The 13,352-nt window shown below is 47.2% G+C and overlaps 2 protein-coding genes across 5 annotated transcripts in view; one reads left to right on the top strand and one right to left on the bottom strand.

Annotated features, from left to right (window-relative positions):
- Positions 1-5,365, bottom strand: part of BTRC (beta-transducin repeat containing E3 ubiquitin protein ligase) — a 118,192-nt gene extending 112,827 nt beyond the window's left edge. For 2 of the 4 annotated variants that reach the window (XM_075717346.1, XM_075717348.1), the window contains exon 1: positions 5,335-5,345. In XM_075717346.1, coding sequence (XP_075573461.1) covers positions 5,335-5,337 — 3 coding nt within the window. In that variant the 5' untranslated portion in view covers positions 5,338-5,345. Of the gene's footprint in view, positions 1-5,334 lie in introns of all 4 variants that reach the window. The other 2 variants (XM_075717349.1, XM_075717347.1) reach the window with 2 other exon arrangements.
- The window catches only part of OGA (O-GlcNAcase), a 457,590-nt gene that overhangs the window by 316,647 nt on the left and 127,591 nt on the right, over positions 1-13,352 (top strand). The gene's annotated exons all lie outside the window — the stretch shown is intronic.

Below are 13,352 nucleotides of genomic sequence, written 5' to 3'. Positions count from 1 at the left end.
ATAAATATCCACCTGCACATACTAGCACTAATCAGGGCGTGAAATTAAACTTTTTATTCAGTGGGAAATAACTGCTGCAAGGCGGCGATTTAGTCTGGGAAGCAAATATTAAGGTCAGCCTATTCTCTCTGATGTTTATAGTATATATTACAGTGCGGAGAGCATGGTACAACAAATTCTGCTTTTTAAGTCTATGAAACTAAATACTTCAGTGATGCGATAGCAAATTTGCCATTTGCTTTTCTAATTGCATACATTTAATGGAGCAAAGTGGCTGAAATGAAACATTACCAGAGAAGCGAGGTTGAAGCTACCAAGGTACCAAAAGCCTGCACCAAGTGCAGAAAAATCTACGGCACAAAGTTTGGGGTAGAAGAAAATAAATCAACATTTTCTTCACAATATACTAGTCTCAACAAATCCTCAAACTAAGAGGATGTTATTTCAGTTCTATTGGAAAAAATTACTAAGTGTATGTTTAATATTCAAGCAGGATTTGCAACCCCACATTTAGGAGGCAACTCTGCTATCCCAGCTGTTTTACAAAATTATTTTCATTGATTTCATGCCACCCTTGCTTTGGCTACCCAGGATTCTCTGCCACAATGACCACGACACTAAGATGGTATTAGGAAGACTGTAAGGTTCTCAAAGCAGAGTTTTAAAACAACAGCTAACTAGTCGTAGGTCTTAAAAAACACAGTACTACTGACACCATAAATCATACAGGTCCAGTGCAACAGAACCTCTTTTAAAGTATAATCCTTTGTCCATCTGTTCCATGTATATATCTATATACACACACACAAATGGAGAGGAGAAAACGAGATTCCAAGTCTATCACCCTTCAGCCTCCAATTACACTGACTATTCCTTACTATATTACCTGCCACCTATGTGGAAGGTCCTACAAACATGAGAATGCAAAAATTAAGGAACTTCAGGGTCTTCCCTCATTTAAAAAAAAAAAAACAACACAAACAAAAAACCCAAAACAAAAACTCCCAGATGCATCTTAAAAGACAACCAAAAGGTTTTGGTTCTCCTGTGAAGCTGGAAGGCCATCAGGACCTCCTAGAATCATGCCACCCAGAAAGAAATGGAAAACAGCAATTTGGTGGTGAAAGGGGAAAAAAAGACACTCGTGAAGAACGCTAGTATCAATATCTTCCTATTCACAAGCCAGGAAATTAAATGAAGTACTGCAAATGGATTCATTCAGAAAAACTGAGAAAGTGAAACTTCATTAAATATCAAGCTATTGCCTCCCATACTATCCTAGATAGGATCCCAAACTGGTCAGGTACAGCTCCAAGCACTGCTAATTAAACACAACTGAAGTTGTCACTAGTCCATTCAAGAAAACAGATGTTGCTTCATAGAGCTTTGATATTTTTCTTAAATACCTTTCAAAATGAGGAACAAAAAATATGAACTCTTATAAAAGGGCTTTATTGTATTTTTATAGCATATTACATACCTTGTAACAATCATTCTGTTAAGTGTGAATGTCAGTTTTATTTTCTGTCCCTTTTTTCCTGGCTATTTACAAGCTTTGTAAGAATCATTCCTTAATTAAGTCTAAACATAGTTTTATATAAATGGATTCCTGGAATTAAAAACGTTCAGACTTAAGAAATGATTGTTACAGAGACTGTAACAGGCCGTAAAAAAGAATGCCACTTTAAACAAAGATTTCTCATTTTAATTAAAAAGATAATCATCAGAACATTCGTACACTTAACAGAACCATTTGAAGCTACTTTGAAAAAATATCTACTATTCTATGCAGGCATATGTAGTTTACTTTATATGACATTTAATCAAAGTCTCAGTTGAGCCTATTGCACTCATACTTTAAACACTGTATCTACAGTTTTAAACACTTTATTCAAATATGAAAGTTACTTATTGAGCACCTCATTTCTAGTACTTTTGTAAATGGTTATGACAAGAGAAATCCCATATTCTTGAAGGCATAAAAACAGAGCTCTGTAAGGCAAGGGGGTTTCGGAGGGATTTGGGGGGGGAGGCGTTAAGCTAATGGGCACATTCGCCTCTCCTTTTAGCTTGTGCATCAGTCTCTTACGCACTGTACTTTACAAAGAGTGCGCTTTTATCTGTAGTATTGTAGAAACATGAAAAGGGGCTGAGGTGAACTGGGACAGGTTTCACTCTGGTAAAATCCTTGGTGTAGCTGCAGAACACTGGACTATATAATTTACAAGGTCATATTTTAAACCTACGAAGTGGCTTTCATTCAAAAAAACTTTGAAAGATGACATGTAGAATAGATAGAAGACACTCATTCACAGAAAAAAAGAAAAAGTCTTCCCTGGTGAGCAGTTGCTTATTATTGCATAATGCTAACACAGCAATTTAATATCAGAAATAAATTAGGCCTTCTTAATATGTAGAGGTAAATTGTGTAGGCAAATGAAGTTCAATAAACTACTTAAACCTTAAAGTGTTAGATTATACGTACTGTAGCTGACCATGGATAACTATGAAACTGGTAGCAGATATTAGCTGAATGTAATATCATTTCATTGGCAAGTAATCAAGCCAATACCAGCCAGCAGGAAGGTGGCCGCCTTCTACTCCCATCAAAAAGTTACATAGACATGATCACACAGAAAAAAACAGAGTCCAGTTTGTCTTCCAAAGCATCAAATATAGATACTTTAAAGCAAGATAATTTCATTCATAATATTAACGTTGGGTGAAATCTCCACATGACATTTTTCTACCAGAGTCAGACATTAAATGAAAAACAAATTGCCAGGTCTGTCTTGCCTGATACCTTGTGACTCAAGAGAGCGGCTCAAAGTCAATGCCAAAAATTAGGCACTGACATTTTTAAGTGGAAAAGTATTATTTTCTACAGAAGCACAAAAATACTACCACCTACAGGGCTGCTTTTCAACATGAAATGAAACCTACCACAAACGCATATCAAAAACAAAACTACCAAAAGCTGGAGAGACAATAGGTCTCATGGATTTAAGTATTTACCTACAACAGCACCTGGAAAACTCTCGGGAAAATCAATAATTAATAGCAAAGGCCACCTCAAACCAAACCGCAAGCCACCTAATAAGGAATGTGTACATGAAGGGTGTCGCACACTTGGATGAACAAGATAATACACTGTGAATGATTCAGCACTAGCTGAGAGGATGCACGAGGTGATCTACTACCTCTATGTAGGTTATTGTACCAATGCCATTACTGTAGTACTCAAGCACTTTCTGAGCGCTAAAAGGCAGAAACAAGACACTTACTTCCTAGGAGGGCCAAGCTGCTACTTGCAACTGATACCTCATGTATCAAAACAACCTATCTGTGCCACACCTCCACGAACACCAAAAGACCCCACCAAGCCTGACAAAAACTTTACTTCGTCAGCATAATTAAAGTAAGAGTCATGTTCTAGATAGACATGCGTTAAAGCAAAAGCCTGAGATGTGTTAAACAAAAGCTTTTCTTACTCTCCTCAAAACCTGTAAGCAAAGATACTCTAAAAAGTGCAGAGGGGACAGAGGGAAGCCACACCCTTCATTGCGCTTTTTACAAGCATTTTGCATACAAGATGCATTTTAATAAAACACTAAGGAACTTGGTTCAGCTTTTAGTTCTCAGCACAGCCTGATCTTGATAATTCCTCCCTTTATCTGGTGCTCTTAAAATGCATCTCCTGTAAGAGGAGCGCTCTCATGCTCAGCTCTCTCCCTAGTGTCGGGGAGCTTTATTGTTCAAGTGGAACACAGCCAGCTCGAAGATGGACAAGGATTCCCTCAGGTCCCAGGCCCAATCTTATGGAAGACCCCAAACACCTGGACTAAGCCCTTGGATTGGAATCTTAGCACAGGGGGTGAAAAAGCAGCATATGAGAAGTCAGCGTAGCACGTTCACAGTGCTGCACGGCAGAAGACAAAAACATTTCAGCAGAAACTTTTCAGGATATGAAACTCACTAGAGACAGGTTGGAATTACCAAGCTTGGCCAAACACAAGTGCAACAGGATCTGGGACACTTCTTTGGCCAATCACACACCAAAGAGGGTAGTTTATTATTACTAATTGCTGCCTTGCCTATTTAGGTATCCATAGTACTTTCCCACTTCACTGAGCTGAGACTATAAATCTGACAAACTTGGAGACTACTAGCAAAAGGGTCAAAAAGTCTCAAGAGAAACAAGTTCTACAAGATTAAAAAACAGAAGCCAAAAAGTGTTTTGAAGCTCAACTAAAAATTAAGATTTGCAACTAGCATTTCCTCGATTTCATTTTGGGCATATGTTCTGAAGGTTTAATAGAATTACTTCTCCTTGATGAGTTTAGATTTAATTCCGTACCACTGGAAGCACTAATCCAAAACAAACTTTTAGCAAGTGTTGCCAGTCATTTAAACTATATTCTTAGGGAAAAAAAACAGTTTGGGGCACCCAAAATTTACATTCAATTCAGCTGGCACCAGTTTGTTTTTATTTCTAAATCTTATGTTTCTGGCCACAACACTTAGAAATATCAACAAATGAAGAAAGAGAGAATGAAACTACAGTTTAAGTGCATCATGCCTCAAATCTAAGTAAACTAGCCACATTTGAAGAGCATCCTGGATGCAAGTACCCCCAAGGCTGTTTTCCATGCCAAAGGCCAACTCCTAAACAATGTAAACCTAAACAATATAACTGCTCTTCACATTCACTATCAATGACATGCTGCTGCAGCAGCAGGTGAAAGATTTAAGCGTCGGTATTTACAGCTCCCACGACAGAATGGAAGGAAAAACAAAATAAAATTGCAGAAAAGTGGTGTACAGTACAGAAGGATAGTCTAGGGTGTATAAATAAAGAGAAAAACCCAAGAATTACACACACAACCCCTCCCGGTGCCTCTGGGCCCCTCTGCCAGCTCCTGCCTCACTCGAGTTTAACTTCTCCCGCTCCCAGGTGGCACCTGCAGCCCCCTATCCCCCCTCCAACACAACGATAGTTTTCCACGGATTTGGGGGCCCCGCTCCCGCCACGCAGCCCTCCCGGCAGGCAGCCCCCTCCCAGCACCCCACGACGCCTCTGGGGCCCCGCTCACCGCCCTCCCCCGCCCGGAGGAGGAGCCGCCCCCCCGCAGCCCGGCGCCCCCCGGCCCCTCACGCCCGAGAGGCCCGGCCTCCCTCGGGGTCCCCTTCCCCATTGCCCCCAGCCCCATCTCCCCTCCTCCGCCCCTTCCCCCCGGCCCCTCCTCACCCCTCGCCCCTCCCCCCGGCTGCCCCTCCACACACACACACAGGCGCCCACCCCTACCCCCGCCGCCAACAGCCGCGGCGCCTCACCATGAACTTGAGGGCCTTCTCCTGCAGCACGGCCTCGGCCGGGTCCATCGTCCTGCGCCGCCACCGCCAGGGCCAGGGCCGGGGCCAGGGCCGGGGCCGGGGCCGCCCCTCCTCTCAGTGCCAGGCCGCAGCCAGCGCAGACAGGAACCTGCGCTGCCCCTCGTCCCCCCTACCTCGCCCCGCTGCCCGCACGGCGCATGCGCCGCCCGCAGGCCCACGGGAAATGGAGTCCCCGGCCGCGCTACCGGCAAAGGGCCCGCTGGCGACTCGGAACTACAAATCCCGAAAGGCCTTGGGGCCGGGGGCACGCCGGGAGCCGGCCGGCGCATGCGTCCTCCGCGGGAGAGGGGGCTGACGGGAGTTGTAGTACCCTGGGGTCTGTGCCGCTGTGTCTTGCGGGCGGGGGCTGAGGGGGGGGGGGGGGCGTCCGGGCTTGGGGCGGGGGCGGGAGGGAGGCCCCTCTCCGCAGGGGCTATGTGGGCCATTTCCAGCCCCAGACCCTCCCTGGTGAGGTGCAAGGCTGGCTCCCAAGTCACAGCCCTGTGCTCCCTGCCATTAGCCTTTGGCGTGTGGCTAATGGCGGGGTGCCGGGGCGGCCGGCAGCAGGTTCCCCTCGCAGGCTCCTCACCGCACGGCGCCCGCGAGAGCTTGGCTGCTCCCTTGTTTTGCTCTGGTTGTACTCCATGCTTGTGCACTGTCGATTTGCAAGGCAATTGTTACTGGTATACCACCTAAAATGAATCCCATGCACCGGCGTACCCCTGCATGCGTAGAACGAGTACCAAAAATATCTGGTGACTTTTGTACAGAGAGAAAGCCGGTCCGACGGGGCCATTGCTGCTCCTTGGCAGGAGAGATGAAACAGGGAAACTGGCATCACTGGAATGGGTCAAATAGACTTAACGTCATTCTTGAGGGATGTTTGTTCGAATGGGTCCTGTAAAGAAAACTCCTCACACAAACAGCCTCCCGTGGTGCTTCGGTGCCCTTACGCTTAGCTTTTTTTCTAATAATGACGCTAAATCAATTTTCCCTGAAAACTGGGCCAAGTTCTCTTTGCTGTACCAACCAGCAAACAAAAAAAGAATTGATCAGCATGCCCTTAACAGCAGCTGCACGTAGACTGGAGGGTATTTACTATTTCCCCCTCTTTTATCTTCTCTGTTGCACACCAAACAACACCAGCTCACCCTTTGGCAGCCATCGCTTCTAATCCTCTCAGTTTTGTTAATTTTGTCTAATCTCTTTCCAATTTTCCTACATTTTTTACAGTGAGCCTGTCATGGTTTAGCCCCAGCCAGCAACTCAGCACCACGCAGCTGCTCGCTCACTCCCCCTACCCCGATGGGATGGGGAGAGAATCGGAGGAGTAAGAGTGAGAAACACTCCTGGGTTGAGATAAGGACAGTTTAATAATTGAAATAAAATAAAGTAAAATAATAACAATAACAATATAATAATAATAGTAATAATAATATACAAAGCAAGTGATGCACAATGCAATTGCTCACCACCCGCCGACCAATACCCAGACAGTTCCCAAGCAGCGATCGCTGCTCCCCGGCCAACCCCCCCCCAGTTTCTATACTGAGCATGACGTCATATGGTATGGAATAGCCCTTTGGTCAGTTTGGATCAACTCTTCTGGCTGTGCCCCCTCCCAGTTTCTTGTGTACCTGGCAGAGCATGGGAAGCTGAAAAGTCCTTGACTAGCATAAGCAGTACTCAGCAACAACTAAAAACATCAGCGTGTTATCAACATTCCTCTCCTACTAAATCCAAAACACAGCACTATGCCTGCTACTAGGAAGAAAATTAACTCTATCCCAGCCGAAACCAGGACAGAGCCCAAAAGCTGAAGCCACCTTGCATGGAGCAGCAGAGAGGAATTACCTCCTGTGTCTTTAGTGCTAATTATAAGAGCCTGATAAGTTTTTCTTTTCTCTATAGCAAACATGACACTGATTCCTGTGCAGTTTGTCATCCAGTAAAACGTTCAGATCCTTTTCCTTGCTGCATTTATATATTTGACTCTGCATCTTAAGGAGTTACCCTGAATTTCTTCCTATTTAGATGCAAAGAAGCCAGCCACAAACGTCAGCACTTGCTTGCTGACACATGGCTTAAACCCATTCTTTTTGTTCCTGTGTTTGACCTATAAAGTGAAGCTTCAAGTCACAGGTATGAAACCAGCGTCTCCTGTGCGCCAGCCCCTTCCCTCATTTTATTTAAACACCCCATCTCCTCCAGATATTTAAACAAGATAATCAGAGGGAAAACGATGCAGTGAATATGCTCATTACTGGATTCCTTGCAGGGATGTATGACCTGGGTGGTGCTTCATGACCCAGTGCCAGGAGTGTGTCCTCCAGTCAATGACCCAGCAGAGGTGACGGGGAATGCCAGCCCATGGAGGGTGTGATGCTGGGTTGAGCTGCACTCCCAGAGCAGTGGCTTGAGAGAAGGAGGCAGGGATAACCTTAAGTCCTCCCTCTACAATCCCAAGGCATAGAAATCTTCCAAAGAAAGCTTTCAGGTCACCGGGACATGGGCTGCTATTCTTGGACTGGCCCAGCCATGCTCTTGGTCATCATACTTTAAGCCCAGACTCTTAGCAGTGAAACGCCTGAAATGTTTGGCTGTAATGGGGCTGGGCATTTTCCAGACTGCTGACAGCACTGAAAACACTTACCACAATTATATAAATAACAGTAATTATAATGAGGGAGTCCTATAATTACAAAAGGACGGCTCCTGTAACAGTACTGCAGGCAACCGGGGGCCGCCGACACTTGGGGCTTGTCTCTCCTGTGTCTCCTCCCTCCAGGCATCCTGCAGTTGGCTGGGATGTAAATGGGTCCTCTTTGCAGCAGTGTGACAGGCTTAAGGCTTTGATTGCATGGTTTATTTGTCAATAATATCTGATGCTGGCCTAATTGTAGGAAAATTGTAAAGCGTAATGCTTCAGCCCTAGACACCACTGTCCCAAAGCCCTCTAGGCTGGTTGATCTGTCTGGACTGTAACTTATAGGGGATTAACGTCTCTGGGTCATAAAAAGCATGAATGAAGTGGAGCCAAAACTAGTGAGTGTTTAGGTGCTGGACTTAACCTTGGTGGAACAAGAGAGTGGCTCAGTTATTCTGCTACACTACTGTCGGGACCCCACAATGCAGGACGACTGCAGAGGGACAGGGCGAGATTCTCCACCACAGTACAGAGAGACCGAGGAAGGATTCGGAGAGGCAGCACTTGGCCCAGCAGCACTGAGCATGGAGGTAACACCTCACCATGTGAACCTTGCCTGGATTCCTGCATCTGCAGACCAGCCTTGTGGCCTCTTCCCACCGCAGGATGCTTGCAGCAGCTGGGCGGCTGGGTCTGCACCCACCAGCTTGCTGTGTCCGCTGAGGCCCAGAGCATGAGAATGGTCAGCACACCGAGCTGTGACACCCACCAGATCCCTGCTACAGCCCTGTGCCACTGGGGTGCCACATCACACAGCGGGAGCAGAGGTGTTGGAGAGGTCTGCAGCATATAAGGCAGAAGGAAGGCACACTTCAAGTTCAGCAGATTTACAACCAATTAAATAACAATTTGTTTGGATTGGAGGAACCAAGAGCCGGACATGTGTGGTCAGTGTTGTCTCTGCCACAGTAGAGCTGCCCTGACCAGCTCCTCTTACTTTCCCCTTGTAACAGCAGTCATATACCCCCCTTCCTGCCCTCCACACCCTCACTGCAGAGCATATTGCATGAAGCAAGCCATATAGCGCACAGGGAGCTCACCATCCTTCCAGATGAAGGATGCTACCTAACAGTAAAGATATTACTGTGATTATTTTTGCAATAGCATATTGCTCTGTGCATTCTGGACTCTGCGGACCACATCCACGCCTGGTGTAACGCCATGTTAATTTGCTGTGGCAATCATTAATTGGGTAAGGAACAGCTGGTGCTTTGCTTTAAGTGAAGCTGATTGGGTCAGTAAGTAACTGTTTGGTTAAGCGATCTACAGCAGGTACAGCCCTACCTCTCTCTGTGCTCCAGAGGGGTTTTACTTCTTGTCCCAGTGACCCTTGGAGGAAGCAGCAAGATTTGGCCGTGAAACATTAGGGAGCTTTAATCAGTGCAGTTCCTTTGGGCATTATTGCCTGAATTTTAATATTTTGAATAATAAAGGATGATTTTAAATTAAATTTGTGGGCTCACCATCTGTGTGTGCTTGGCCTTGTTTTCCTCTGCTTTGGCAGTCCTTTGACTTCATTCTTTCCAAGTTGCAGCAAAAAGGAAGGGAAGAGAAAAGAGGGGAGAGCACCAGTGGAAGAACCTTTTGCTATTCCTTTGTCCTGCAAGATCTTGGCAGCGCCGTTTATTGCGGGTGTGTTTCACAGCAGTGAGCACACAGACAACGTTTGATAGCATAAGAGCTTGTGAGAGGGAGACAGGGACCTCTGTACCCAGAAATATCCCAGTGGTTCAGCTCAGCCTCCCCATCCCAGCTCGTCTGTGACGGCGGCGTGCTTCGCACAAGGCGCTGGCATCTCAGCTAAAGGGGCTTGGTGTGCAGTGGCCTGGGGGATCTGGGGGCAGGATGGCTCCCTGCAGCCTGTGGGCAAAGGGGCTTTTTTAGGACAAAGGGACATTGCTACTCAGTCGTGCAAGAGCAAGAGAAGAGAGTCCGAGACCTCGTACTGTGAAGTATGTCCGCTGTATGGCTGGAGCAGGACAGTACCCATTACCTGGTACTAAGGAGATGTGCAAGGCTGCACATGCGGAGGGGATGACCAGAGAGAGAGGCATGTCTGCAGAGAAACCAGAACAGTCAGGCTATGGATTGACATTACAGGTTGAGTTGAATTTATCCTTTGTGCTGCTGAAAAGGGGAGCTATATCCCCTCTCCTGTCTCTGCCAGCCATGTGCTTCCTCCTCTCACCTTCTGCCAGTCTGATGTTTGTTTGCTAACATGGTGAACTGTTTTAATTCACTATAGTGGCAGAAAAACAATAATCAGGAAATACAAACTAAACACATCTTTGTTGGCAAGTCAAACTGGCTTTTCTTGTGATCAGACAAATGGCAGAGCTACTGTGAGGGCAGGTGGAAATTGCACTGCAGGGCAGGGGAGGGTAGGATGAGACTGGTGCCTCTCAGTGATGGGGAGCTGCTAATTCAGCAGATACCAGATGGAAAACCTCTTGTCTTCACACTATCAGGGTCTCCTGACCCTCCTGGGGTTTGAGAGCCCTCCCTGCTCACACAGCATTGTTGCTGCCAGTGGAGGCTCTGGATGGCCAAGGCAGAGAGTGAGGGATGTCTCTGGAAGGCTAGATCCTGGGAGTTTGGTTTCCTCACAGGGATCCTGAGCAGGGAATCCTGAGCTCATTCCCCATCTTACCACTGGGGCTGCATGGTGCTGGTTCCCCCCTGGATTCGCTTGGCCATCAGGAAGCAGGAGTTGCTGAAGCCCTGGTTTTCTCCATAGACTCTGTGGGTAGTTTGTTTAAAATATAGATTAAAAGAAATCAGGATGACAGCAATGTTCTTGAACAGGGGCTATAGCCCTTGTCAGCAGCCTTCCCAGTTCCCCCCCCACCCCCAAAACCTTGCTTCAGGCCCCAGTGTCGAGCACTGGGCTGCCCTGTGGGACTGTGCACATACAGAAACAGACACCCCGACTTGCAGCTGGCCGGGTCCCCCCAGCACAGATCTGGAGGTGCTTCTTTACCCCCAAAAGCAGCTCCTTTGCTCACTGAGGCCTGACCACCTCCCCACACCCCCCACGCTTCTAGCATATGTCCTCTGGCATTTGCAGCACCTTCCGTCAGCCCGTCCTTGAGACGGCAGCGATGAGTAATTTGCTGGTCCCTCGGCAAATGTGAGAGCCCAGAGGAGCATCGCCGGGGGCTCAGCGTTGCTGCGTGGAGGGTGGTGAAGGGGGAAGAAAAATTTCTTCTTATGAGGATGAAAAACAAACCCAAACCACCAAACCTGACCCAACAGAACAAAAACAACCCCAACAAGTACCTCGTAGTCAGAAAAGCCTTTTAAAGCCTCATGAATATTTAGCTTGTCCTCATGTAAAATATATGACTTTGTGCAAGGATCAGGCAAAGGAGGTGCATGATTTTTTTCTGATTTATGGGCCCAGCAACGGATTATTCATAGCAGAGCAGCTGTGTGGAAAGATTCATCCACTGCAAAATGTGATTGTACATCAGGCAGTGTGAGGGAACAGAGCTATGACTAATGGCTACTTTACATATAAATGAGAAGGTTTGCGCTAGGAACTGTAAAAAAAAATACAATCGTTCAGCTGACGGGCCCGGCCTCTTTATCGCAAGCACTGCACAGGGGCCAGGGAAAGACGGGAACAAGCCTGCCTGAAGGCGCTGCCTTCCCTCACATCTTCCAACATGCAATAAATAAGGCAACAGCAGTCAAGGCTTCCAAGGGCCAAATTTGATGCTGGTGTCAACCTACAAGCTGCTATGGGGGAAGGCAGATGTGGCTCCTGCTGACTCAGATGCCCCTGGAAGTCCCTCCTGGCCAGGTTGGGGTGGACCTTGCTTTGAGCATCATGCTCAAAGGCAGCGGGGCTCAGGGTGGGGGGCAGCGCAAGCTGAGGTGCTTGGCACCGCACCGGCATAAGCCCTTTGCTTCCCCTCCCCGCTGCGATCACAGCCTCCCCCACGTTCGCTCTCCTAGCCGAGACGGGTTGTCTAGACATTGCAGATGTGGACAGATGTTGGGGCTGTAATTTATAACAATGGCCTCCAGAAGGCAATTCCAATTTGTTTCGCTAAAGCTTTAAGTTACAGGCAGCAAGATCTCCTGTAAATACTCTTGACTTACATAGTAAGTACATTAAGAGAGTTCGCCTGGCAAAAGCCCGCTTGCTGCAGCAATTATAGCTTTCGCCATGTCTCAGAGGGACATTATGATTCACAGGTCCAAAAGCAATTGCCCTCTGCCACAGACCCAACAAGTCCAAGAGTGACCCGAGTTCCAGGAGCTAACAAACATACAGTTCAGAGGTTGCTTCTCCAGCATCATTCACCTGCTCAGGGGAGGAGGTTGGGATCCTGCCTGCAGAGCCAACCCCCATACCCCATGTGCTATCTTGCTCATGGGGCATGTCCCTGCCATTTAGTCCCTGAAGGACAACTCAGAAAAGGAAATTTTCCCAGCCCTTTAAAAGGCTCCCTAGAGGGAAACCCCTCCTGAAAGCAGAGACCCTCACAGGAGAGGTTTCCCTCTAGGGAGCCTTTTACATCCAAAGAGAAATGGAGCACACAGCCTTGCTGCCTCCCAGGCTCCTACCAGCCCAGTTCAGAGCAGCCTGGAGTAGGCACCGCAAAGCCTTCTCCCTCCGTCAGACACCACCCAACATCCCAGACACGCTCATCTTGCTGCTCTAACCCCCCCTGTGAAAGGCAACCATGGTCCCAGCTTTGCCAACCTGGGGCAGATGCCATCACAAGTGAAGGACATTCTAACAGAAGTGAGCCTGCAGGCATGGGAGGAGAGGGCACCAGGAAGGGTGCAGTCATGACTAACTGGTTTGTGCACTTCTGCTGTTCAAAGCCTGCCAGGCAGGGGTACTCCTGACAAGGGAAAGAATATTTAGCTCAGTTGGTTAGAGCATGGTGCTAATAACGCCAAGTTCACAGGTTCAATCCCTGCTTACTGCAGGGGGGTTGGGCTCGATGATCTCTCAAGGTCCCTTCCAACCCAAAGCATTCTATGATTCTATCATACATGCTATTGCTCCAGCACCATTTCATAGGACCTACAGTTTTTATGCTTGTCCTCAACCCAGAGCTTGGGTTTTCTTGCAGAGCCCGAGGCAAAAGAACAGGAGCCCTTAGCAATTATTTGTTCCTGCAATCATGTCTGTGCAGATTGTTCCTAAATTGAGCAGCATGGACTTTTTCACCGCTTCTAAAGGATGCAGGGCACTAAGATGCTCTGCAGTGACTATATTGGTGCGTAGCTGCATGTGTACCTAGGGAGGCAT

The sequence above is a fragment of the Pelecanus crispus genome, chromosome 10, assembly GCF_030463565.1.
Source record: "Pelecanus crispus isolate bPelCri1 chromosome 10, bPelCri1.pri, whole genome shotgun sequence".
In the NCBI taxonomy this organism is placed as follows: Eukaryota; Metazoa; Chordata; class Aves; order Pelecaniformes; family Pelecanidae; genus Pelecanus; species Pelecanus crispus.
This window is presented reverse-complemented; position numbering and strand designations above follow the sequence as displayed.